The sequence below is a fragment of the Monodon monoceros genome, unplaced genomic scaffold (genome assembly GCF_005190385.1).
Source record: "Monodon monoceros isolate NGI ecotype Baffin Bay Population unplaced genomic scaffold, NGI_Narwhal_1 Super_Scaffold_15, whole genome shotgun sequence".
NCBI classification, from domain to species: domain Eukaryota; kingdom Metazoa; phylum Chordata; class Mammalia; order Artiodactyla; family Monodontidae; genus Monodon; species Monodon monoceros.
The window spans coordinates 30,989,986-31,017,036 of NW_021703771.1; the positions used below are offsets into that span (position 1 = coordinate 30,989,986).

Below are 27,051 nucleotides of genomic sequence, written 5' to 3' on the forward strand. Positions count from 1 at the left end.
ATACTGAAATAATTATGGACAAAATGATATCTTGTATTTGCTTCAAAATAATATGCATGTTGGAGGAAGTGGTGGGAGTTTAGATGAAATGAAATTGGACATGTGTCGATAATTGTTAAAGTTGAGTGATAGGTATATGGAGGTTCATTACAATATTTTATCTACTCTTGTGTATGTTGTGTTAAAATTTCTACTTAAATAAGAGGTTGAAAATAAAACTACTAGGCATATGTATTTTCAAAAGAAAATTTTTTTAGAAATATAGGTAAGCTTAAAGGAAAAATTAGGGTTAAGTCAATGATTATAATATATAATCACTCTGCCCTTCCAACCCAAGCCCAATCTTAATTCCTTCAGACCTGAGGAGAGCTTTTTTTTCTTATTTCATAAGCCTAGGAGACCTACTTCTGCCACTGGTACTGACTTTATAATCTCTCTTTCCAGCTTATGTGATACTATCCACAAGGAAGCAGAACTCTGAAAGTCTGGTTATAAACCATTTGAAATTAATTACCTACTTGATAAACTATGAAGGCTTTAATACTTATCCAAAGGAAGAAAGACTCAGAAGACAACATAAGGCAGATTCAAAAAGATAAATTCAAGACATTAGTCAATATAGCTGGAGAATTTACTTTTATTCTTGCAGTTTTATACTAGGAAGTCAACATTTAATAATCCATTGTTCACAATTGATTTATAAAAAATTTTAATCCTTAAATTGTACATCAATATCCTATGATTCCAAATCTTATTTATCACTCTCCTTCAAGTCTGAAGAAAATGATCACGTAATTTATTAACTTCCACAGACAGCACAGTCCCACTGACATAACATTTAGTCTGAAGTCCTACACTCATATGAGAATTAAGAATAGCCAGTATCAAACTGGCCTGCAACCTGATTGTGTTCCTGGCTCAGGATACCTGTAGTAAATTTGTAAGTCCACACTAAGACACAAAAATAAACTAGGGTGTGTATGTCATATAAAAAACTTTTCACAGTAGAGTAAAAATAACATTAAAATGTTACCAAATTTCAATCATATTACGGTGTTTTATCCAATTCGCTTTCAAAATGCCTGATTAACTGAATTAAATGCAAATAACTTTGTATAGGATTTTTTTTTATGTTTGCCCAGCATTTCAAAATGGTTATGGAATATAACTTTTAAAATGTCAAAATATGCTATACATATTGCACTTTTATGCTAGGCTGGGCTAGTATCCTCCATGGCAAGATACCAAAACTATTGAATAAAATACGCTTTAAAATCAATAGGTACTTGATTAATTTCCCTGAAATTATCATCATCATTATCAAAACCTTCCAGGATTTTGTAAGATTTGATTCCTTAAATACAGTTTCAAAGTTTAACTTAAGGAGGGAAAAAAAAACCCTCATATATTTGACTTTTTATTTCCTTTTTTGGTCGCTCAATGACCAAAGAGAATTTTAAACAAATTATGCTTCATCTTTCCTGGCTTAATAAAAAGCAACAATTTCTATTATCCAAATTAAGAAAAATTATACTAATCAAAAGCTATTAACTTTCAAATGTCTATGTATGTCTGTCTGTAGGTCCCCTTAGAACCTTTCCAAACTTTCATAAACAATAGATTTTAATCAATCATGTACTAGAATCAAATTCGGTAAGGAAAAACTTATTTTGCAAAAATAAAATCACTTCCCAACATGCTTGACAGAAACAAGCTATTCATTTTCATTTGTGTTCCATTGAAGACATTATTGAAATCTGTCCAATGGTTTATTTCCAACTGGTCCACTACAGAATTCTTCGGAATGTTTTAAGATTGGCTGTAGCTAGAGTTCTGACTTCCATTTGGACCCTGCTCTCCTTCACTGTTCAAGTGGGGAAGAAAGAGATTTTACACCAATTAAAAGACTCGTTTTCAACACCCTGATAAACCTACTAATTTTTAAAGTTATTCCACGCTACAACTCTACAAAACAAAGACGTTCCCAATTATAAGACACAGATGTGGAAAAATTAAAATCCAGAAGACTAACATTTGGTTTTATGTTTTTATTCTTATGTAACTTAGTGCCCTCACACATAACAAGCATTCTGGATGTTAGTGTCCATTACACTCCAAAATTTAAATTAGGGTATGGGATTTTGTTGTCATTACAGGTATCACTCAACATAGAGATTAGAGCTTCTTCTAAACAAATTTCCTATAAAATTAAATCGTACATAGAAAATCTTATTCCTACTAATTATGAAAATCAAGAAGTGTTCTTCCAAAAAAAATTATTGTCCAAAGGCGTAATAAAACCATACGTAAGTACAGCAAACCTTTATAATTAAAAGTCAGAAAGAAATATGGTAATTTCCTGGAAAACGCTGAATATTTAAAATAAAAACTAAAACTGAAGATACCAGTAACTGTGGCAATAGGATTATTGCCTTATCTTGTCCATCATCATCTTGCAGCTTCAGGCCCTGCCACTAGTGAAGAATCACTCAGGGAATTTCTGCAAAAAATGCATCCAAAGGCAGCTGTTTGAATGACTGCCTTAAACAGCTCCTTGTATAAGTCAAGTATTAATTTTTTCCAAATGGTAACATTAACATATCAGATCTACAAATCTATCTTAATGTTATATAACTTATTTATTTTTCTTAATAAATGATTAAGATGGGTAGCATTTCTTTGTTTCCCTTCTGACCTTTTTTCCCTACCCCAAACGATCTGATGTACAGTGAGAGCTGAGAACCACTGAACTTAAATGAACAGATCCTATTAAAAAAAACAAAACAAACAGAAAAACACACAAAAAAACCCACCACAACAAAAAAACCTTTTTAGGACAAGTGACTCATACTTAGCAAAATTATGTTACTGTTTGCAATGGATCTTTGAGTCACTCAAAAGCCAAAATTATTTATTTACCTTTACAATATCAGATCAATCATCTATGTTTTTGAAAAATGTTACTGAAATTTATAAATAGGATAACAGCCAGTAGTGGGGGGAAAAAGTCAAACTGACATGGAACTACTACAGAATTCTTTATCCCTAAATTTTAGATGAACTTGCCTCTCTCTGTTCTGTTTAAATTTATGTACAGTATATAATCATATGTTGAGGGATACCTGTAATAGACCTGCCATTGCATTAGGAAAAGTTACTTAACAGATGATCAGATTAATGTATTTTTTTAAATGAGATGTTCTCAATCTATCAAGTCACAAATTAAGAAAAAAGAAAAAATATGTCATGAAGTTTCGGAAGAAATTTTACAAAAACAAAACAACATAATCTATGAAAAATTATGATAATGCATATGAAATATATAATTAAATAAAATCAATAACTAAAGTCTACAAAGTACCTGTTTGGAGGAGGTTTTGGTTTCGGCATCTTACTAAGAATAGTTGCCATCTCTTTTCTCTCATCAAAATTCTTCCACTGCTCATACAGTTTTAAAATAACCCTGATTATTTCCAAAATCTAGAAGAAAATATTTGAAAAGTTCTCAATGGCAAATTATCAAGCAACATTTAGTATACAAGGAACACACATCATATCCTAGACATCCCTTAGAAAACAGTGAAAAGATAGTCTCTATCCTTCAGATTAGGTTAGACAATCCTGATAAATGTGAAAGTATATGTATGCTCAGTCTATCCTCATCCATCTCTGTAGTTGGTTTCCTTCTACCTACTGATACCTTAAACCAAAACAAAATAGTGAGGTACTAGAAATAGAGGTCTAAATCATGAAAGAGTATGTCACTATAGAGTACACTCCTCTAATACCAATTGTTTCAAACAATTTAATGGGAGGTAGTGCACAAAAGACTGTTTTGATTCTCTACTAACTACTCTGCACATGAGTTAAGGTGCTCAAAAACCGGCAGCTATACAAATCTGTCAAATCCAGTTTCCAAATTAGCCCTTCTTCTGCATCTGAGTAGACCTAACCTTGGATTGATTCTAGAACATTTCAGCAGAAAAGGTAGAAGGACAAAAATCACTTTGTCAGGAGATAGTCTGTGTTACAGAATTTACAGTAGTCACTAGGTAGCTTTTAAAATAGCCCTGGCAATTAGAGGTGACTTTGCAACCAATCAAACATATATTTACCATTCTGTTTAATCCTAAACTGAAGAGAAATATAACCTAAATGGTCAACATCAGTTCTTCTTGCCAACACATTTCTTAACATTTCTTTACTGAAAATATTCTTAGCCTGGCTAAGAATTTTAGGCTCATGGTAAGTAAATATGACATTAACTTTAAAATGTTCAAGTTATATTCAGTTAAGGGAATCTTAAAGATTACCTTCTCCATATCCACAGAAAGCTCAGCAAACCACTGTCTGGCATCTTTCTGCTGTACAACACAGGCTACATGCAGGCAAGCTGGAGAGAAAATGAGACACAAAGGTCCATGTTTAACTGCAAACATGGAATGTATGGACTCAGAACAAGATATTCACTTAAATTTTTATGTGTATTTTCTTATATTCTTTTTAAAAATTATATAGATTCATATAATAGTTACCACTGACCATCCCATCAACTTAATCTTACAGGGAGGAAAAGTTACTGGGCTATATATATATTAAGGTCCTTACATCTGCTCTCACGGTGAGCTAGTCATGATGCAGGTGCCTTGAGAGGGCACGTCAGAGAGGAAGAAGTCCACTGAGGAAATCAGAGCAGGGAAAGGATCCCTGCATAGCAGTACACAGTAGTGGTCAAAATGCACCCAAAAGTCAGAGTGACAAAACAAACAAACCAAAAAACCAGCAAATCAATATACTGATAAATTTCAACACTACTCTGTTTTGGTATTTCAGTTAAAAGCAGTGTTGCCTCTGCTTTTTAAAGTTATTAGCGAATGATCAAGTTAGGTGAAAACTGGGCACCCTAGTACAGAGTTCAGTGTTGTAATCAAACAGAGCTGAGAGAAAAAAAATGTAACGCACTGCATACAATGTAATTATATACATTACTTACAACATAAACTAACAAGGATAGTGAAAAAGCCCAAAGACAACAGTCTACATCATAAGTTTGCCTAATATAATTCCTCCCAAGCAGCCTGCCTACCTTGATCCCACACAAGCTTGTTAAATGTTATATTCCCTGGTCTGGTTACCCATATGACTTTGCTAAGAATGACATTCTAGGCAAACAGCAACTCAAACGTGCATGAACATTCTGGTTGCCCCAAGTTAAAGAAAGCTATAAAGTAGGGCTTAGGTTCAGGAAGGATTGAGAGGCTAAAGGACGAATTATAAAAACAGGTAATAAAAATACAGTGGAAAATGCCACGACAGGGCATACATAGAGTAAATTAGGGAAAGAGACATCCTAAACCCAGACTGAGGTGATATAGAGAGTGCGGAGTTGGGGACGGTGTCACTAAAGAGATGATATCTGAGCCAAGTCTTTAAAAAAGGTGAGAGTGGGAGCAGAGAATGATATATACATAAATGGTAAAAAGAAGCTATGGATTTTATCCAGAAATTGGGAGGAGCACTGAAAGATTTTAACTGAAGTGCAAATTCTGCATTTTAAAAAGCTCTTTCTAGCTCAGAGTTTCTCAACCTTAGCATTACTGACATTATGAATTGGACAATTCTTTGAGACTGCCCTATGCACTGCAGGATGCTTAGCAGCATCCCTGGCTTCTACTCACTAGATGCCAGTAGCATCCCACCCCAGTTGTTACAACCAAAACCATCTCCCGACATTGCCAAAAATCCTGTGGGGAACAAAATTATCCCTGGTTGAGAACTGCTAGCCTTGCTCAAGTGTGGAGGATAGACTGGCTCTCTGAGAACAGGGATGCTGGAGGCCAACTAGCCAGGAAGGAGACTGCTGTGATAACCTGGATAAAAATGAGAAGGTGGCTATGAGATTACTAAAGAATGCGGCACAACAGGTGTTGGTTACCAACTAATGTAGGTATCGAGGAAGATGAAAGAGCCTAACTACTGGGTTTCCAACTAAGGTAACTAGTGCTATTCACCAACATAGCAAAGACATTAAAAAGAGTTCATCTGGGGGCAAACTGATGAGTTCAGTCCTTATCATGAGTCTGAAGGCCAGTGAGATGCCAAAGGAAGCTATCCAAAAGGCAGAGATTGATATAAAGGCCAGTTCAGGAGCAAGATCTTGGTTAAATAAAGAAATTGAAATGTTTCAACACATAAGAGATAGCAGAACCCATGGGCCTCAGTGAGACTGCCTGGGAAGAACAAAAACAGCAAGGATGACAAAGATGTGGCACATGGCCTTCCTACCCATGCAGATCCCAGTATTCCTTCCCACTGAACCCAGATGACACTTCAGAATCCTTCCAGGGAGCCTCCAGTACTACAAAAGTATAACCTATTTACCACCCCTCATGTAAGAAGGTGGAGAAACACTAACATTTAAGGGGTAACTGAATAAAGAGAAACCAACAAAAATTAGTCTGGACGGGTAAAAGAATGGGGGGAAAATCAAGAAGACAGAGTCATAGAAAGGAATACAAGACAGAAAGGGAACAGAAACTAACAAGTGCCTAATATATGGCAGGCATTATTTAAAAGATAACTCGTTTAATTCTTGTAACAACTCTATACTGAGTTTTTAGTACCCTCCCCCTATTTTACAATTAAGGAAACCAACTCAGGAAGGTTAGATAATTTTCCCACGATTGTAAAGAAAGAAAAGTTTAAACCTAGGACCATCTGTTCTAACTCATGACAGTACTGCCTTCCACAGATAATAGAATGGTGGCTAACTTTCCCTCTAGCAAGGCATTAAGGACCACAAAAGCCTCCTTTACTTGACTGCTGAGGACCTAATTGGGCTCAGGAAATAAAAGACCTAGTTATTTTATATAAGTTACAACTAGTATTAGAAGGCTTAATTCCAAACTTCTCCCGCTAAACAAACAAAAATGTTCTATTCAGACACTGGTTAAAATTATTTTAAACGATTTAAAAAAAAAACTTACCAAAAAAGGGGGGTGGGGGGACAATAATCCTGATTTGTGATAGTTGCAGTTCATATTATTGAAAGTTCACATGCAAGGAATAGTCTATTACTTCAAGGAACATAAAAACATAAAGTACAATAGGGTGAAATTTCTTTTAGGATGACCTAAATAGGTATACAACAATTTAGCTGCTAAAGGTACACCACATTTACATACCTAAAGCTATCATGAAAGGAGGATACAGTAGGCAAAGATCCGTTCTGTAGGTATCATTCACTATCCTCCTATAGAAATGTAAATCATATTATTACTGAAAGCAGAACTACCTAATATGACTGTACATTACCCTCCAGAGAGGGCCAGATTTCCCATATCTGTATATATTTATATCTCTTTTATATTACCGTAACACAGAAACAAAGGTGAACAACAAAGGAAAAAGATGGATACATGAATGTGACAATGAATAAGCATATTTTAATGAATAAAATTACACCTAAATATATTTAAAATTTTAAAACCTCACAATAAATTTTAATGTAAGATAAACATTTTTCTAATTTTCCAAAAATTAGAAAATCAGATAGGAAACCAGAAATTATACAATGAATTAATATATATGTTGAATACCACCAAAAATATTCTGATTATTTTAAAGATAACATTTAATTTATTTTACGGAAATACAGTTGAAATCAATGTTGTGTTAATTTCTACTGTACAGCACAGTGATTCAGTTATACATATATTTACATTCTTTTTCATATTCTTTTCCATTATAATTTAAAGATAACAATCTTAATTTTCATGTAAACAGTCTGTTTTTCATAAGAATCAAATTTTATTGGAAATATTCATCAAATAGATAATTTAAAGATCTATCATTTTAGCATTTATACCAGTATAGTTATTAGAATTCAACAAGCAGATATTTCACTCAACATAAAATATCTTGGGGCACTAGTTTAATTACTTTAAAAATACTAAACTTCATATTTAATTGTCAACCTTCCTAGCTAATAACATGTTACACTATGAATAACTTCTGTTCTAATTACCATGCAAGGGGAAGCAACATGTCTTCTTGGCCCATGTCCTGCACATACTGGAGCAAAGGTCTATAAGGATGATACACTATCAAGCAACAATCCTAGAAACAGTTTAAAAAATGTGTATGTATAAAAACAGATTTATTATAACACAAAAACCTTACCATTACCCAACTGATTTTTAATTGTGTATTTCAAAATGTATTTTTCTAACTCATGCTTGCTTCCCTCTTATTGTCTTAAGCAAGCAGTATGGCAGCCCTAAACTCTACTGTAATAGTGAAGGCAGTGCTCTCTCTGAAATATACCTTGGTAAATCGGTTGGCAGTCAGTCAGCATCCATTCCCTTAGAGACTCAAAGTGTCACATCTGCAACACACTGAAACCTCTTATTAGCCTATAAATCCGTAATTCCCAACTGGAGGAGCAGAATTCTGCCAAAGACATAATCTATCTTTAAATAACACCACACACATACACAAATTGTGCAAATAATTTACAGTGGTTTAATGTCCTGACTGGTTTGCTTGTAATCCTCTTATTATAGTTACTATAGAACAGAAAAAATTTCCCATCCTAAGTAGTATATACAAACTATTTTACAGGCTTCCAAGAGCATATAGGTGATGATGCCACTAGGTACTATGATTTACCATCACATATCACTTGGATGGTTTTAAAATGCACCTCCCTACAATTATTTCTTTAAATTTATGACTTCACTAAATTTGAAAGTAAGTTTTACTCTATTAATCACAAGGAAGAAATATACTTACCATTAATTCTAAAAGATAGAATTCACATTCTAATATCTGTTAAAAAAAAAGATTATAAATGTCAACATGAAACCAAATTAGATGAGTCTACTTAGTCTAACATAAGAATGTAATTAGGATTTATCAAAAATTTTACTAAAATTTTTTTAAATCAAGAAAACACAATAGCTTATATCAGAATGAACATATGCTATAAACAATTACTTGTTATACAATGCATGCAACTGTGATTATGAAACATTTTAATCCTTGTAAGGAAAAGCCAGCCTCATATAAGTGTTCTTATTACTTATTTTTATTTAAAATAATCCTGTATAAGCTTCAGATTTTCCAATATACTTCCCACTCAACAAATGCAAAAATGTAATTATCTCTACTTAACTGTTATTCTTGTTATATTACAAATTAATAATAGAAAAGAATACTGAAAATGAAACAAAAATACAATTTAAATAGAATGAAAAAATCCCTTGCAAGGTGGAAAAAGAAAAACTTGCCTATTAAAATGGCAATAGAAATGCATCTTCTAAAATAATGTAAAATTTCAAGTATCTTTTTCATTCTGTTCCATTATAGTAATTCTCAACCCCAGCTGCACATTAGTAGCCACCTGGGAGCTTTAGGAAATACCAGTGTCCAGGTTTCAAGCCTGAAAATTCTGACTTAGTTGATCCAGAGAGGCCCTGACATCAGTATTATTAAAAAAGCTCCCAACGTGATTTAATGGGCACCCAGGGTTGATAACCACTGCTACAAAGTATTTTTTTAAATGGTAGAAGCACTTTAGCTTTAATTTAGAAATAAAATCCATATTCTCGTAGAATCTGAAACTGCCATTCCTAGGAGACTATTCAGTTTATTTTAATATAAAATGTTGCTAGTTTACATACAGCTTTAACAAGTAGTTTTATTTTTTACAATATACTTACATGATTCATCCTATAAGGAAATTCCTTTGGAAAGGCATATGAAAATCTAGTTTTCACTGCAGAAAACAAACAAACAAAAAACTTAAACTGAGAAAATGGGGAGTGAATAAACACAAAACTTCTTTAATACAATGTAAAATATTAAAGGTAGAGCTAAATCATTTTTAATTTTTAGTAGGAGCTCTTGAATATGATTAGGGATGCAGATTTTTTTGTTTTCAGGCAAGGGGAAAGACTGAGTGGCAGAAAGCCCTAGGCCCCCATCTATATTACAATTAGAGAGTTTCAATGATATATTTAATATATTAAGAAAGAGTTCTGCTGCTTAAAAACTAAAGGAAATGGGAAAAAAACCACTGGCTTTTATCATTTCTAAAATCTTTCCAGCTCTAGAATGGTATTGCTCTATTTAGTAATTTAGCTTAAAAGGAACATGGGTTATATATGTGTTCACAAGTATATATATATATATGTTTATATTTGTAAATATATACAGTTGACCCTTGAACAACACAGGTTTGAACTATGCATGTCCACGCATACACATATTTTTCCAATAAATAGGTACTACATGAACCAAGGTTGTATATGTAGATTTTCCAACTTTGCAGAGAGTCAGAGGGTCAGCACCTCGAACCCCTGTGTTGTTCAAGGGTCAACTATATATATAAATATTGGAATGATAATACAACCAAAAAACGTTAACAGTAGTTATCTCTGAGATTTAAGGATTTTTACTAATCTGAACTTTCTAAGCTTTTTATAATAGGTATTTCTTTACCAAAAGACATATTTTAATAAAATCATGAATATATGTGCAAAGGTCTCTAGGACTTTCTTCATACCACACACAAATATATACACACACACTCTTAGTCACTAAGGAAGTACAAACAAAAAAACTGTTAATTAATCCTCTATCTCCTCAAAAATGGTAGGAATTAAGTATTCTAACAGCTAATTTAGATAGGTAACATTTGCCAAGATTTGAAACCTAAGCCATTTAAACTTGACATTAGGAAATGTCTACTTAACCTTTCCTTTCCTCTCCTTTTAGTTAATTTAAAAATGTACCCATCAAGGTTACTGAGTTTTACAAATCCCGCCCCCTTTTATAATTTTTTTATTTTTTGGCCATGCTGCATGGCATCAGGATCTTAGTGCCCCAACCAGGGATCAAACCTGCACCCCTGCAGTGGAAGCACAGTCTTAACCACTGGACCACCAGGAAAGTCCCCACAAATCCATTTAATGTAAGCAAGGTATTAAGTGTCCAAGCAAAACAGGTACTTACATAATGTTAACCAATTAACAAGGTAAAATTATCTCTGTATATGAAGCAAATCTACATCCCTAACCCCTGGACCTTGACACCTAACTTACTGAATTAGATTTTACCTGATGCTGTCAACTTCTCTCCTATTCCATGATAAAATTGCTCTGCGTTTTGATTTTCTACTTCCTAATCCTTTTCTTCTGACCTGGAGGAAAATGCATCTCTCCTCTCTATTGCTACCCCTACCACTTGTACATTTGCTTTCATCTACTCAACTGACAGTCAACATTTTTCCTTTGCACCTTTAACCATTCCTCCTCCAATAAATCTGTCCTATCACTTACTAATATGCTCAAATTTCCCTTAAAAGCAAAACAAATGAAACCTCTACCAAATTATATGCCTCTACTTTTTAAAAGTAAGACTCTTGAGTAGGCTGCCATGTAAGAACTCACTGAGAGGGAGGCTTTCTGGAGGCCAGGAAGCTAATCATGGCCAATCAAGGAACTGATCAAGGCAGGCACTTTGACCTTGGACTTCCCAGCCTCCAGAACTGTGAGAAATAAATGTCTTGTTTAAGCCACCCAGACTTTGGTGTTTTGCTATAGCAGCTGAAGCAGACCAAGACGCCCCCTCACCCAGAATCCTGTTATTAACATGTTACATTAGTATGGTACATTTATTATAATTAATGAACTAAGATAGATACATTATTACTAACTAAAATCCATAGTTTATTCTGATCTCCTTAGTTTTAAACCTAATGTCCTTTTTCTGTTTTAGGCTCTCTTTCAGGACGCCACATTACATTTACTTGTCATGTCTCCTTAGGTTCTGTATGCTGTGGCAGTTTTTCAGACATAACTTATTTTTGATGACTTTAACAGTTTTTAGGAGAACCAGTCAAGTATTCCGTAGGTTGATTCCCTATTGGAATCTGATGTTTAATGATTAGACCAGGGTTTGGGGTTTTCAGAAAGAAGACCACAGAGGGGAAGTGCCATTTCATTATATTACAGCAAAAGTACATACTATTAATGTCATTTATCATTGTTGATACTGACTTTGATCACCTGGCTGAGACAGTGCTGGTCAGGTTTCTCCACTGTAAAATTATACTCCCATCTTCTTTCATAATATACACATTAGAAGAAAAGTCACTATGCATAGCCAACACCTAAGGAGTAGGAATTTATGCTTCCTCTACTTGAGGGGGGAGTTAGCTATATAAATTATTTGAAATTCTTCTGTATGGGAGATTTGTCTCCCCCCCCCATTTATTTATTTACGCTATCATTTATTTATATCAGTATGGATGCATGAATATTTATTTTATACTTGGGTTATACTTTGGGTTATAATGCAGTATTATTCTTTTTTATTTTGTTGCTCAAATTCTTCCAGCTTTGGCCATTGAAAGCTCTTTCAGTTGGCTCCTATATGTCTTCGACATACCCCCATTAATGAGGGGTTTTGTTTTGTTTTTTTTTGTTTTGTTTTGTTTGTTTGTTTGTTTTTTGCGGTACGCGGGCCTCTCACTGCTGTGGCCTCTCCCGTTGCGGAGCACAAGCTCCGGACGCGCAGGCTCAGCGGCCATGGCTCACGGGCCCAGCCGCTCTGCGGCATGTGGGATCCTCCCGGACCGGGGCACGAACCTGTATCCCCTGCATCGGCAGGCGGACTCTAAACCACTGCGCCACCAGGGAAGCCCTGTTTTGTTTTGTTTTGTTTTGTTTTGAGTACTTACTTACTTATTGGCACTATAAGATGCTCTAGGTCCACCTTGTATGTTTCCTGCCTGATCACAAACCCAAAGGTCTGGTTTTTTTATTTGGTATACATCTTCTGTGCAGCAAAAGACACTATGCAGCTCTCTTTCTTAAAAGGTATCAAGTCTCAAATTTCTATCACTGGCTTCACATTTCTAAGAGGATGTTCTACTGATACATTTACACTCAGAATGTTGAAGAGTAAATCTAATTCTTTTCAGAACCAACTCATTCTCCTCTTCCAGTACCACCTTCACCTCCCAATGCCCAGGTAAGAAACCTCAAATATCATTTTTGACTCTTCTTAAATCTTTTCTTTTCAAAAGTCCTGCTGACTCTATCATTCAAACCTAGCTTGCTTATTCTCCTTGCTGGCTACCAAAACATTATTTTAAGGCTTCATTAGTGTTTACCTTATTATTTCAATAACTTAAAAGTTTTTTCCTACCTTAAAATAGTTAGCTTTACTTCTTACAGCACCCAGTGGTGACAGTACTCACTACAGTTTGCCGTATATATAAAACTATTTCGGAAAGGGTTTTTTTCTGTGAGTTTTTTTGATTGTTTTTTGGGGGGTTTTTTTGGCCATGCCACGCGGCTTGTGGGATCTTAGTTCCCCGACCAGGGGTTGAACCCAGGGCCACGGCAACGAAAGCACCAAGTCCTAACCACTGGACCACCAGGGAACTCCTGGTGGTTTTTAAATTGTGGTAAAATATACATTACATATAATTTACCATCTTTAACCGTTATTTTTTTCTTTTAACATCTTTATTGGAGTAACTGCTTTACAATGGTGTGTTAGTTTCTGCTGTTAACCGTTTTTAAATATACAGTTCAGTAGTATTAATTACATTCACACTGTTATGTAACTATCACCACCGTCCATCTCCAGAACTCTTTTCCTCTTGCAAAACGGAAACTCTATATTCATTAGGCAACAACTCCCCATTTCCCGCTCCCTCCAGCCCCTGACAGCCACCATTCTACTTTCTATGCCTAGTAATTTGATCACTCTAAGTACCTCATATAAGTAGAATCACACAGTATTTACCTTTTTGTGACTGGCTTATTTCACTTATCATAATATCCTCAAGGTTCATCCATGCTGTATCACATGAAAAACTTCAAACTTTGTCTGTCTACTTCGACTCACACTCTCCTCCAATTCATCTTACATAATTCTGCCAGAATCATCTTCCTAATACACAACTCTGGCATCACCCTCATATTGAAAAATAAAGCTTTCATAGGTACTGCCACTGACAACAAAACAAGCTGCAGATTCCTCACTGAAGGCCATTATCTGGCCTTAGCCAGGTAGGGGGGCTATTTCCCACTATTTCCTTACTCACCATTCACTGAATGTAACTCAGTAGCTTTTCTTATATTGATCAAACTGTTCAATGCTCCTAGACTATCTTTCCCCTGCATTTCCCCAGGTTCAAATTCTTTCTTCACCGAATTCTATTTAAGCCTTTTTGGATTCACCTAACAAATCAACTTTTCCCACTCAAAACATTCATTACATCCTCTGTTACTCTCTTATGCCACTTAGTTTCTTCTGTATTAATATTTGTATATTGATGTCTTATTTTCTTGTCCTTAAATTCTTTGTTTTTATTTTTATATCCACCACTGCATCCAGTATGGTGTTTTCCAGTGATAATGATGCTGTTGTTGATGACAATGATAGTAACCGCTACAGTTTACTGAGTATTATGAATTGAATTATCCCCCTCACACCCACCAAATTTACATGTTGAAGCCCTAACCCCCAATGTGGCTGTTATTTTGAGACAGGGCCTTTAAAGAGGCAATTAAGGTTAAATGAGGTCATAAGCATGGGGCCTTAATTCTACAGGACTGGTATCCTTACAAAGGGAAGAAACACTAAGGATGCACACACACAGAGAAAGGGCCATAAGAGGACACAGCAGCAAGGCAGCCATCTGCAAGCCAGGGAGAGAGGCCTCAGGAAACTTAACTTGTTGACGCCCTGATCTTGGACTTCCAGCTTCCAAAACCATGAGAAAATAAACTGTTGTTGTTTAAACCACGCAGGCTCTGGCATTTTGTTACGGCTGCCCTAGCAAACTAACACACTGGACAAAGCACGGTTCTAAGAGCTTTATTGATATTAATTTATTTGATCCTCACAACAACCGTATGACATAGATGTTATTAATATCCTCATATAGCAGAGAGATTATATTTTGCTTAATTTGTCATGTCAAAAGCACTGGGGCTGAAATTTGAAAACTAAGCTGTCTGGGCGATATAATACACTGTAAAATTTATGAAATAAGTAAAATAGTCTACTATAAAGTTCCCTATTCATTGGTAAAATGAATATGAGCGTGCCTTTTAGCCTTTGCATGAGAAATAAAAAACAAACCTTGGTAATAGGTATTTTACATTTTCAAAAATATACACCTTCTAAAAAATCTGGAAAACAGAAACTAAAGTAAGAAGAAAATAAGACATCTATAATCTACTCAGAGATGAGCACTGCTAACATTCTGGTACACTTCCTTGCAGTCATTTTTCAATTTTTTTAATAATTTTGATTTTCCAGAGGGCAATTCAATCCTTCACCAATGGGATATATTTGACATATTAAATTCTATGGCAAAACTGATTATTACTCTTCTATCCTCAAAATAAGATATGACATGAAAAAGATTGAATTAGATTATTACACTCCTTTCAGAAAGGGAAATGACCCCAAAAACATGAAATTCTGGCTCAGAAACTTAATACAAAATGCCTCTGCCTCTTCTGTGTAAGATCACAGAAGTAAAAAATAATAATTTTAATTATCTTTTGTTAGGTGATATCTTTTTGCTTAACCTATGAAGATGGAACACAGCATAATATTATTACCTTGTGTACAATACTTTACGATTGCTACTTTACAATGTTATTTCCTTTAATGCCATGATTCATAGGCACGTAAACCCCATGTTTGTAGGTAAAGAACTAACGCCAACAGGTAAAGCAACTTGTTCAAGGTTATACAGCTGCTGCTTAGAGACAGAACTGGTGCTTAGAATCAGCTCTACGGACTAAAGAGTCAGAATATTTTTCTGTGCCATAGTTTTCCATAAAGAGGGAAAAAACACAATCCCCATCAAAGACATAATTACAATTGCTAAAGAAATAGTTTATTTCACCCACAAGAATGACACAATAGCTAGTTATTATGAAGCAATAAAGTACAATAAAATTGAAGAATAAAAATTCTTTCTTAACCTTATTATAAAATTAAGAGCCACAGAGTTGATGTTTTTGGCTCAAAAGTTACTACCCGTTTTTAGCATTAAAACTAATGTCTTAGGGCTTCCCTGGTGGCGCAGTGGTTGAGAGTCGCCTGCCGATGCAAGGGACACAGGTTCATGCCCCGGTCCGGGAAGATCCCACATGCCACGGAGCGGCTGGGCCCGTGAGCCATGGCCGCTGAGCCTGCGCGTCCAGAGCCTGTGCTCCGCAACAGGAGAGGCCACAACAGTGAGAGGCCCGCGTACCACAAAAAAAAAAAAAAAAAAAAAAAAGTAATGTCTTAGAGATAATACTTTAAGTGGTTTTAAAATTTTTTGTATTTTAAAATTTTTAGCCAAATACATTAGGCATAAAGGTGATCTCACCTCAGGAGATTGAATAGACCCAACTAATCTCTCATAGGTCTCATAAACTGAAAAACATCTATGTCCTATGGAGCTTTCTTTAGAATTACAATCTTAAAGCAGGATATATTTTTTGCACTTACATACAGAAGTAGCAGCAGAAATCAATCTTGTATTTGAGACTACTCCAAATTCCTAGAAAAAGAAAAGTAAACGAGATTAGGTACATAGTAACCCAATGAACCTAAGTATATCTGAGGTCTATTCAAAACAGAGCATTTCCTATGTTCCTCCGATGTTTGCAGTTATCTACCTACTTGAGGAATGATGTACTTAAATCTCTAAATTTATGACCTTTCCTTAAAATTACTACACTTTAACACAAATGCTTAAATAATTTTATAATTTAATATTATTGGAAGGTACCAAATTAAAAACCAGACCCTAAAGTGACAGTGCCAGTTTTTTGCACTTAAATTAGTTTCCAAGAGTTTTTAGATTCTACACTTAGTTGCCAGAATAAGTATTAAGTATGCTTCCTTTCAGTTGAACCTGGACTAACAAGTACTTCAGGGAATTTAATAATAAAACAGTTGAATCGCTGAAGAAAATAAACTTTAATATCACCAAAAGAACTCAAAAGACCGTACAAACAATTATTTTTCTTTTTGCAACAGGAAGACAAGAATGATTAGCATGAGACTTTGGATGTCAGTTCCCATTTCCTCTTTGAACTTAATATACTGCCACTGTAAAAATAACAAAAATTTATGAGGTGATCCACCTTACATATAGTCTCATTTAATTTGATTAACCTTATAAAGTTATTAAAGGCTTCGTTTTTTTTTTTTTTTGGGCCATGCGGTGTGGTGTGGCCTGTAGGATCTTAGTTCCCTGACCAGGGATCGAACCCAGGTCCTTGGCAGTGAGAGTGTGGAGTCCCAACCACTGAACCACTAGGGATTTCCCCAAAGCCTTAATTTTTTAAAGCTGAAAAATCAAGAATTGGTTCCTTAGCCAACAGAAGAAACTAAACTGAATACAGTCTGTTCAAAAACCTTCAACCTGAATCCTTATCTAACTGTGTGTGTTTGTGGGGGGTGGGGGATATGTATGCCTGTGTATGTATTTATAGTTACATTTAAACCTCACACCATAATAACTGATACTGAAAATTAAATGCCTGAGACATCTTCTTAAATGCCATTTCAATACAATTCTCACACAACTGGACAATACACAGAAAGATTTGGTCATAGTTAAAGATTTTAAAAAATGGTATAATCAAATATGAAAGGATACATCTCTTTCCAGGAATAATTCTTTACCCCAAATTCTTAAAGGAAAAACTTTCACCTAATAAATCATAAAATAGGTTTCTATTCAGTAAATCACGTAACAAAAGATATTTAACACACAAGACAAATTAAAACTCCAAGTTAATCTACAAGAGTAGAAGTTTATAAAGATTTTGTCTTGGTTTTTCATACTGGCTGTCCTTCAGGTACATAAAATTACATGGTAATATCTGGAAAAGCCACCCCATAATACGGGCCTTTTATAAACACCTTGTTTTCCATTAAAGAACTTAAAAACAACAGAGCTGGTTCTGCCTCCTTAAATTACCACTTACAATTAAATTACATTTAATATTCAGGAATACAATTACTAATCTAAAGACATCATCTAAAAATAGAAACATAATACAAAGGATTCATATTACTGAAGATTACACGGATTATTATGAAGACCAGTTAATAATATCAGCTATTATTATCTGGATTTAGCAGAGCTCTCTCAAAAATACTAAAAAGGTAAATAAGGTGAGCAGAGATTTGGTCTCAGCTGCAAGTTCCCATCTCTCTTCTCTCCCTCACCTAATTTCTCAACCCTCACTACCCAAACCATTCCTCGTTAGAACATATATTGCTATAGCCACCCCAATCCTTGCTTTCCCCCTTGCTTTCCCTATGGCTTGCTAGGCAGCCAATCATCAGGAGGCAGGAAGGGAAGACAGCAGAACACAGGAAGCATATGAAGGAGACGGAAGAACATTCTCAGGTTATAGTAGACAAGCTGTGGCATTCATGGAATACTTCTTAGTGCCAAACAATAAATGTCTCAGAGGCAGAAGAGCAAAGCAGTTAAGAGCATGGGATTAGGAACTAGACTCCCAGGGTTTAAATACTGGCTCTGTCAATTATCAGCTATGTGAACTTAATTTCTTTGTGTCTAAGTTTCCTCACTTATAAAATGAGATTACAACTATGTAGCCCATAGTTTGTTATGAGGATTAAGTCATAATTTGTAAGAGGAGTCAGAATAGCACATGGTACATAGTAAAATGCTACATGCTTGTTAATTGAATATATAGAAATATGTATATATTTCTTTGATTTTGTATAAATTTCAATATTTTATATAAATCACCGTTATTATTTTTACACAGTTAATGTGAAAACTGGGGCAGATTAACCAATACACGTTGACTATACTTTGATAAAGAACAGAAAACTAGGACTTCCCTGGTGGCGCAGTGGTTAAGAATCAGCCTGCCAATGCTGGGGACATGGGTTCGAGCCCTGGTCCAGGAAGATCCCATATGCTGTGGAGCAACTAAGCCCATGTGCCACAATGAGTGAGCCTGCGCTCTGGAGCCCATGAGCCACAACTACTGAAGTCCGCACGCCTAGAGCCCGTGCTCCACAACAAGAGAAGCCACCGCAGTGAGAAGCCCACGCACCACAATGAAGAGTAGCCCCTGCTCGCCGCAACTAGAGAAAGTCCGCGCGCAGCAACGAAGACCCAACAGAGCCAAAAATAAATTAATTAATTAATTTTTTTTAAAAAAAGAAAATTATTTCATACCTCTACTTTGGATGCCAAAAACACACATGTAGGAGCCATTAATACAGGATCTATACTCTTCAGAGAATACCTAAAATATGATTAAACAAAGTTAAATGTCATTCATATAGAAAAACACATATGAAAATAGAATTCATATAGAAAACATTTATATGGAAAAAAATCAGGACAACTCTATGGCAAACACACGATTCACTTATATAAGGTTCATCAACATTAGATAAGAGTTTCAAATAAGCATTAACATATTCCCAAAATAACACAGCCCTACCTGGCATAGAATCTCTTGAAATAGACCGTAGCAGTGGCAATAACTTGTTGTCTTAATTTAAGATGTTCACCTAATGCTTGGATAACTAAAAGAAAAATAATAAAGTTAAATGTATTTCTGAAATCATTATATTAACATATTAACATTTAACAATAACTTCAATGCAGTTAAATCATGACTATATTAATTTTTAACAAAGAGAAAAACCTACACGTGCTATAAAGCTCTACGTGGATCACAGTGGTCTAGTACTAGGATTGCAAATTTGTTAAAAAATATATAGGTATGCATAAACAATAACAAAAAAACAGAAACTGCCTCATAGTAAAATCTATTCTTGAATCAAGGAGGTTGAATGATAGGTATTTCCCCTCTATCTTCCAAGTATTTTCAATGCTCTTCATATTATTACTATTATTAGACCCCTATCAGCGTTATAACTACTGCTTAATAAAGTTTATAAAAAACCCAAAATGAATCCTCAAAACAACAGAGAGGTAGGTTTGCATAGAAGTGAACTGAGGGTGAGAAAGATCCTGTGACAAAGTTACCATGTGGCAGAGCAAGGATCTTTTAACTCTAAAACTCTTCCATCCAAAGCAAACTTGTAAGATAGGAGTGACCAATACAGGATGTCAATCCAAAGAATCATTTATCCTCAAAGTACTTTGCTTTAGCCAATCTTAAATTAGGTTTAATGATGCATTATAAAGCTTAGGGAGATTAATATTTTTAGACCATCTTGAGTGTCTCTGACACGTAAGATTCACAAAAGACTTTAAATCACTTTAAAAAAAGATATATAAGTTGTAAAAAGAATACACATGTAAATAAAAATGTAAAGTAGGGATTAAAACAGTTCATCACAAATTATACAGAAAAACGTTTTAATTCACAGGTAACCAACTGTACCAATTCAACCAATTAAAAAAAAACTTTACCATTTGTAAAAAATATCTGTAATTTCCAATACTCTTCTTCTGAGAGAAACTTTAAGTCCTTCTGGCGTTCCTTCAACAGATCTTGTTTATCCAAAATCCACTGCAAACTAAAAAAAGCAAAGATTCAGACATCCTACAGAAAATCAACTAACAAAGTTACAGGAAATATTCTAAGATTGAAGAGGTTGTTAATATTCTGAGAAGTACAAAATACAAGTAACCTTGAAAGACAATATTTTTCACATTTCTTGAAACTCTGACACTGAGAATTACCTAATAAATGTAAATATGCCCTGAAAAAAATATGCTCTAATCTTTTCTCTCTTCCTTCTCAGTCTATCTCTCCCCCCCCGACCTCTGTCACTATTATAGTGTATTTCATTGACTTTAAGACTGAAATCAAGATGCATCTTCAGTGATGCCTAGCATTTTAATGGGCAGTAATGTTTACACTTTCTTAATGATAAATAATGGTGAAATTGACACTGACTGACGATGCCTTAGATTTGAAGTATATCTTCTCTCAGATGTTCATGAGTAACTAGAGTAATATTCCTACTTCACAAGTTCCAATCATGTTAAAAGCTGCTTCAGGGCTTCCCTGGTGTTGCAGTGGTTGAGAGTCCACCTGCCGATGCAGGAGACACGGGTTCGTGCCCCGGTCTGGGAAGATCCCACATGCCGCGGAGCCACTAGGTCCGTGAGCCATGGCCGCTGAGCCTGCGCGTCCGGAGCCTGCGCTCCGCAACGGGAGAGACCACAACAGTGAGAGGCCCGCGTACCAAAAAAAAAAAAAAAAAAAAAGCTGCTTCAGAATTTATTTTACCAATAGCCTCCACCTCCTGCCTAGTCTAGTCTATTTTTAAACAGACATGTAATTGACGTGATCCCCCAAAATATTCTGCATCATGCTTTTGTCACTCAGTATGTATTGGAAGTTTTACATCAATGAATTTGTTATTCAGCATCCTTTTAAACTGCTGCACAGCATTATGGATGGATCATTATTTATTTAGTTAATTCCTGTTGATGGGCATGTAAGTTATCTTTTTCACTATTACAAGTAATGCTTTAACGAACATCTTTGTAATTCACCCTTGTGTATTTGATTAATATTTGGAATCATTCCCTAGAACTAATGGGTCAGTTTTGCTGGTAATTTTGATATGCATTGTCAGCTTGCCTTCCACACCAATTTCCATTCAGAGGAGTGACACATAAGGGTGTCTTAAAATACTTAACCCTACAGGTCACTGCCAATCTTTTAAATACTTTACAACTTAAAGGCAAATTAGTATCTGGTTTTTTTTTTAATTTACTTCTAAGGTTAAACATTTCTCCATGCCTTTATTGGTCAAATATAGTTCTTTGGTACATCGTAACTCTAACAAGACCATTTTTCTAATGGGATGGTCATCATTTTATGATTAAGATAATCTTATGATCTAAAATTTGTGCATTATGGATAAAAGAATCATTTGTCAAATATGCTCTAGACATTCCCCAAGTTTAGCATGATCTCTCAGTATTTAATGATTTGCAATGCAGAAATCTGAATCACGTATTTATTCAAATCTATATTTTACTTTGATTTTGTGTTTGTCACACATGGGAAGGTCTTCCCTGACACAAAATGATTTAAAAACAAAATTCCCTCATATTTTCTAATAACCTTAAGGCTTTTTTCTTTCAATTTGTGATCAATCTGGAATTTAATACAGGGTAGAGTAGGGATCCAGCTAAATGTTTTGTTAAATGGTTATCCAAATGTCACCAAAGAATTTCAAGAAATATAATTCTATCATTATATTTGGATCTTCTTTATAATTTCCTATTTTTAATTTGTTTTTCTTGTTCCTGTGCCACCCTTTTTTTTTTTTTTTTTAATTTTTATTTGGCTGCACCAGGTCTCAGCTGCCGCACACGGGATCTTTGCTGCAGCATGCGAGATCTTCGTTGCAGCATGCGAGATCTTCATTGCAGCATGCGGGATCTTTTTAGTTGCGGCATGCAGGATCTAGTTCCCTGACCAGGGATCCAACCCAGGCCCTCTCCATTGGGAGCGTGGAGTCTTAACCACTGGACCACCAGGGAAGTCCCTGAGATGCTATTTTAAAACATAAAATTGAGTAATTAGAAACTGGTATGGGGGCTTCCCTGGTGGCGCAGTGGTTGCGGGTCCGCCTGCCGACGCAGGGGTCGCGGGTTCGTGCCCCGGTCCGGGAGGATCCCACATGCCGCGGAGCGGCTGGGCCCGTGAGCCATGGCCGCTGAGCCTGCGCATCCGGAGCCTGTGCTCCGCAACGGGAGAGGCCACAGCAGGGAGAGGCCCGCGTACCGCAAAAAAAAAAAAACAAAGAAGTAACTCTCTGGTAACTTTGTTTTGGCTTTCAAATTTATTTTTTAAATGGAGATAACCCAAAGGTATATCTGCGATTATTTACTTTTCTCATTTCTAATTTTGTATTTCTGTATCGTCCCTTTTTTCCTTTATTCAGCTAGCATAGTTTAGTCTACCGTTTTGGTTTTCCCTTCCAAAGAACCAGCTCTTATAATTTCTGACTATTCTTTCCCTTTTAATATATTAATATAAGTGTTAACTTTATTAAGTCTGCTTTCCATAGGTTTATTTCACTGTTTCCTTTTAATACTCTTAAGTAAAATGTTTAATTTTTATTCTTTTTCAGTTATTCAAAATGTTTTCTTATAAATTTGGCTTTACCACCTCCCATAGACATGAATATATATTGATCTCATTATGTTATTTCCTAGATAATATGTAACTGTTTTCAATTTCCTTTGATACAATAAAGTATCCAGAGTTGCTTTTGTAGTTTTAATTTTGGTTACCTGTTCATTACGTCAGTCGTCAGTCGACCAGCAAATGTTTAGTGTCCTTCTAGCTTTACTGCATCACGATCAAAGAATGTGTTGTGTTCTACTTTAACTTTCTGGAAAATACTAGGATTCTCTCTGTTCCAGAATTATCAATTTCTTCTCCACAGTCATTTTATGTTTTTAAAAAGATAAATTTCACAAATATTTAAAATTTTTCCTCACAGCATGCAGTATGGAAGATAAACCAATTAACACCACATATCACCAAATTTAAGATTACACTGATTGGGTTTCCCTGGTGGCACAGTGGTTAAGAATCTGCCTGCCAATGCAGGGGACACAGGTTCAAGCCCTGGTCTGGGGAGATCCCACTTGCCGTGGAGCAGCTAAGCCCGTGCACCACAACTACTGAGCCTGCACTCTAGAGCCCGTGCGCCACAACTACTGAAGCCCGCGCACATAGAGCCCGCGCACATAGAGCCCGTGCTCCGCAACAAGAGAAGCCACCGCAATGAGAAGCCCATGGACTACAATGAAGAGTAGCCCCTGCTCGCCACAACTAGAGAAAGCCCTCGCTCAGCAACGAAGACCCAATGCAGCCAAAAATAAATAAGTAAAAGAATTTATTAAAAAAAAAAAAGATTACACTGATTGTAAGACTCACCATTATTTCATATGTTACTAAGAAAAAAAACTGTCATGCTCATAGCAGAAATGTTAAAATGGGCAATTTAAAGCTATGAAAACAGCATATTTCATGTCAATTTTCCTCTTTCACCTAAAACAATGGCTTTCATAATCTTTTTGTTTTTACTGAATTGATTGTCTTGTCTTTCATATTTGTCACCTTTTGCAGATGAGGGACTCCGTGATTCTCAAGGGATCTGAGTAAGACAAAGTGTTTCCTTCCTCCAGGGCTATTTGAATTGGGAGGCAAGGACAGTTTTCCAAAAAAGCACATTTAATATTTTATATTTGAAAAGTGAAAAAACACTTGGTTTTATAAAATAGATCCTGGCCCCCTTTTGATAAGCCGACAGTAAATGAAAGCATAATGAAAATGCTTATCAAAAGGGGGCAGGATCTTTTCTTTTTTTAAGTTGAAAAAGGGCTGTAACTTCTGATAATCAACAGCTAGCTACCTGTCAATTCTCTCAGCTTCTTTCAAAGTTTTCCAGAATACCTCTTCTTCACTACCGAAATTTTCCATATTTTAATTTTGCCCAAGCAAATATTTCAGTGAATGAACACAGTGCAAAATAAAAATATGATCAGAAGTGAAGCTTCTATAGCATCACATCTCCACAGGATCACTTATAGCAAGAAGAAAACCTGCTTTTCTGAAAACAGGTTTCAAAGCCCATTGTTTCTTTTGTCTAGTGCAAAAGGCTAAAAAACCGAATGAACAATATAGGAATCCATCTTCTTCGCACTCAAAATTTAGTTACTAATGCTCTCTTAACATTAAAAAGTATTTACACTAAGATATCATCTTTATAAGGTTCTGTTCATCTTTCAAGTATACAGTGTACAGCCTACCCAAAGTTCAACTAGTCCTATCACCCACCTTCCTACCTGCTTAAACAGATGTATTTAGGGAGAAATGTTTTCACTATTACTCTAGCTCTTCCATGGTACTGACAGAAACAAAAATTCATGAAAAAACGTTAAAGATATTGGCAATGTCCCTGGAAAATACACTTTTAAAACAAAATATGAGACACAGACTAACGAAATGGACAAATGTTGAGAGCACTTGTCCTATACCTTACAAACATAAAACTCTATCTAGGTTTAAGGTAGTGGCAGAAAGCGGTTCATGAGCAGAAACAAGCCTGACTCCCTCCTCTCCTCGGAGTAATATTAAATCCGCACAAGACAGAAGATGAATGACAAAAGATTACGATGCCGACCAACTTTAGAAATACCAGGCAAAAGCGAACCACAACTGTCCTGAAAAGCCAGCCTCACAGTTCTACACTGTGTCACATTTCCCATACCTGTGCCCATCCCATCCCAACCCTCACCGGCTCCGCTCCTCCTTCCCCCCACCACCCCCCGGCCTAGCTAAACCAAGAATCAGAAGTTCAACTCCCGAACCTTCCTTCTCCGGAGACTGAACCCCCTTCCCTCCCCGCAACAGATTTTCCCCCCAACGAAACCCGGCCAGGGGGCGGGGTGAGGGGAGTCGTCCGAAAAAAGCTCATCACGCTTCCGGCCGCCGCCGCTTCCCGGGAGACTCCGCGGCGCTCGGGACATGGGCCGGGATCCAGGCCAAGGGGAGTCGCAGGCCCCGTCCACACAGCACCCCCAAGAGCCAGCCCCGGACAAGAAGACGGAAGATCACTTACTAGTGGGAGCTCTGCCAAAAGTTCCCTGCCATGGAACACAGTTTGCCCTGATAAAAAAGCACCAGCCGGCGGAGCGGCCCGCGGAGCGACCATAGACCCAGCCCTCCCGGTAACCGCGCTCCTCGATCTGATCTGCACGGCTCCGCTCCGCGGCGGCGACGGTGAGAGGAAGAGGAGGGCACCCTATTCTCCTTGACGCCGGCCGGCAACACTCTACTGTGTAAATCAGTTCCTATGCATAAAAGTTCCGGCCCGCCCCGCGGTAGCGGAGGAAGCCGGCGGGGAGGAGACAGCCCTTGGGAGCCCTGAGAAAGGAGACGGGAACTAGCTCCCACGAAGGCTCGCGGCTGTCGGGAGGCTCTCGCGAGAGTTTCGCGTGGATTTCGGCCGGGACCCCGCGCGGTTCGGTCTTCTGCTGCAGCTCCAATTCGTCGAGAAGGGATGAAATGGGGAAGCCCGACGCCCTGTTCGGGCTTTTATTATTGCGTGGTTGCAGGCTTCCAAAGCAGCACAATGGCTTTGTATTAAAATATACGATTTCCCGACTTCATTTCTTCCTCCTGTGTTTGGAAAGAGACATAAAGATTATTTTGGCCTCAAAGACCTACCAAAACCTACCGGCACCAAGCCAGATACGTTCTTAATGGAGTTCTTTTGGAATGAAGCGCAAACTTTTAGAGCAGCAATGTTTTCTTTTAATGTTAGAGACTAACAGTTTTGCAGAACAGCCTAAAACATTTTTCCTTTATTACATATATATGTATGTGTGTATATTCACATATGTGTACCAAATGGAGAAACATAGAGCCAAAAATGCAGTAATTTTACGCGATGTAATCTGTATTTCACATTTCTATTATCGTAACATTGCATTTATTGTAAAGCTGCTAATCTAATAAGTTGACACACCTGAAAGTTTTTCACAGACGATCAGTGTTCTGGGGTAGCTTAAGAGTATTTTCCACACTGGGGGGGCGGAAACCAATTAGGTTGTGACATTGAGTATGATACGCATTTTACTAAATGAAATGAAATATCAGGTATGTCAGAAATAGCAAGGGTATTATTTGAAAATTTTGATTCAGTTATATATGTATATGTGTATTAGGTCAAGATGTGAAATGCATTTTAGTAGTTTAACATAAAAGTATTTTATGTCACATGTCATTCCCATAAAGTCTGATGTGGATTAGACTGCTCTCATTGTTTGTTCTCCTCCAGATCTTCAAGGATCTAGTATATTTCCATCTTTCAACTACAGTTAATCTTTGAGCAACAGGGCTTTGAATTTCAGGGGTCTGCTTATAGGTGGATTTTTAAAAAAAAATACTACAGTACTACATGATCTGCGGTTCTGATGCGGAACCTGTTTGAGGTTGGTTGAATCCT

General features: G+C 36.3%; 1 protein-coding gene across 4 annotated transcripts; it reads right to left on the bottom strand.

The window, feature by feature from the left end:
* Positions 1–619: 619 nt before the first annotated feature.
* Positions 620–25,974, bottom strand: CCNC (cyclin C). 4 transcript variants are annotated; one of them, XM_029223936.1, is made up of 13 exons: positions 25,663–25,780; positions 23,324–23,467; positions 20,474–20,580; positions 19,533–19,617; positions 19,262–19,331; positions 16,537–16,588; positions 9,723–9,778; positions 8,794–8,829; positions 8,027–8,118; positions 7,185–7,252; positions 4,314–4,393; positions 3,362–3,480; positions 621–1,864 (listed from the first exon to the last, which is right to left on the bottom strand). In XM_029223936.1, exons 2-13 carry the CDS (start codon positions 23,329–23,331, stop codon positions 1,810–1,812), a joined length of 828 nt encoding a protein of 275 aa, XP_029079769.1. In that variant the 5' UTR covers positions 23,332–23,467; positions 25,663–25,780; the 3' UTR covers positions 621–1,809. The 4 variants fall into 4 exon arrangements, with proteins under 4 accessions (XP_029079765.1, XP_029079769.1, XP_029079768.1 ...); XM_029223932.1 differs by lacking the exon at positions 23,324–23,467 and having other exon boundaries at positions 620–1,864; positions 25,663–25,956; XM_029223935.1 differs by lacking the exon at positions 25,663–25,780 and having other exon boundaries at positions 23,324–23,742.
* Positions 25,975–27,051: the final 1,077 nt, after the last annotated feature.

Coding starts and splice junctions, on each gene's coding strand:
- CCNC (XM_029223932.1), bottom strand. CDS start 25,694: ATGGCAGGGAACTTTTGGCAGAGCTCCCACTA. Junction 20,581..25,662: donor TTTTGGCAGAGCTCCCACTA/GTAAGTGATCTT, acceptor TGCTTTTTTTAG/TTTGCAGTGGATTTTGGATA. Junction 19,332..19,532: donor TTCAAGAGATTCTATGCCAG/GTAGGGCTGTGT, acceptor ATCATATTTTAG/GTATTCTCTGAAGAGTATAG.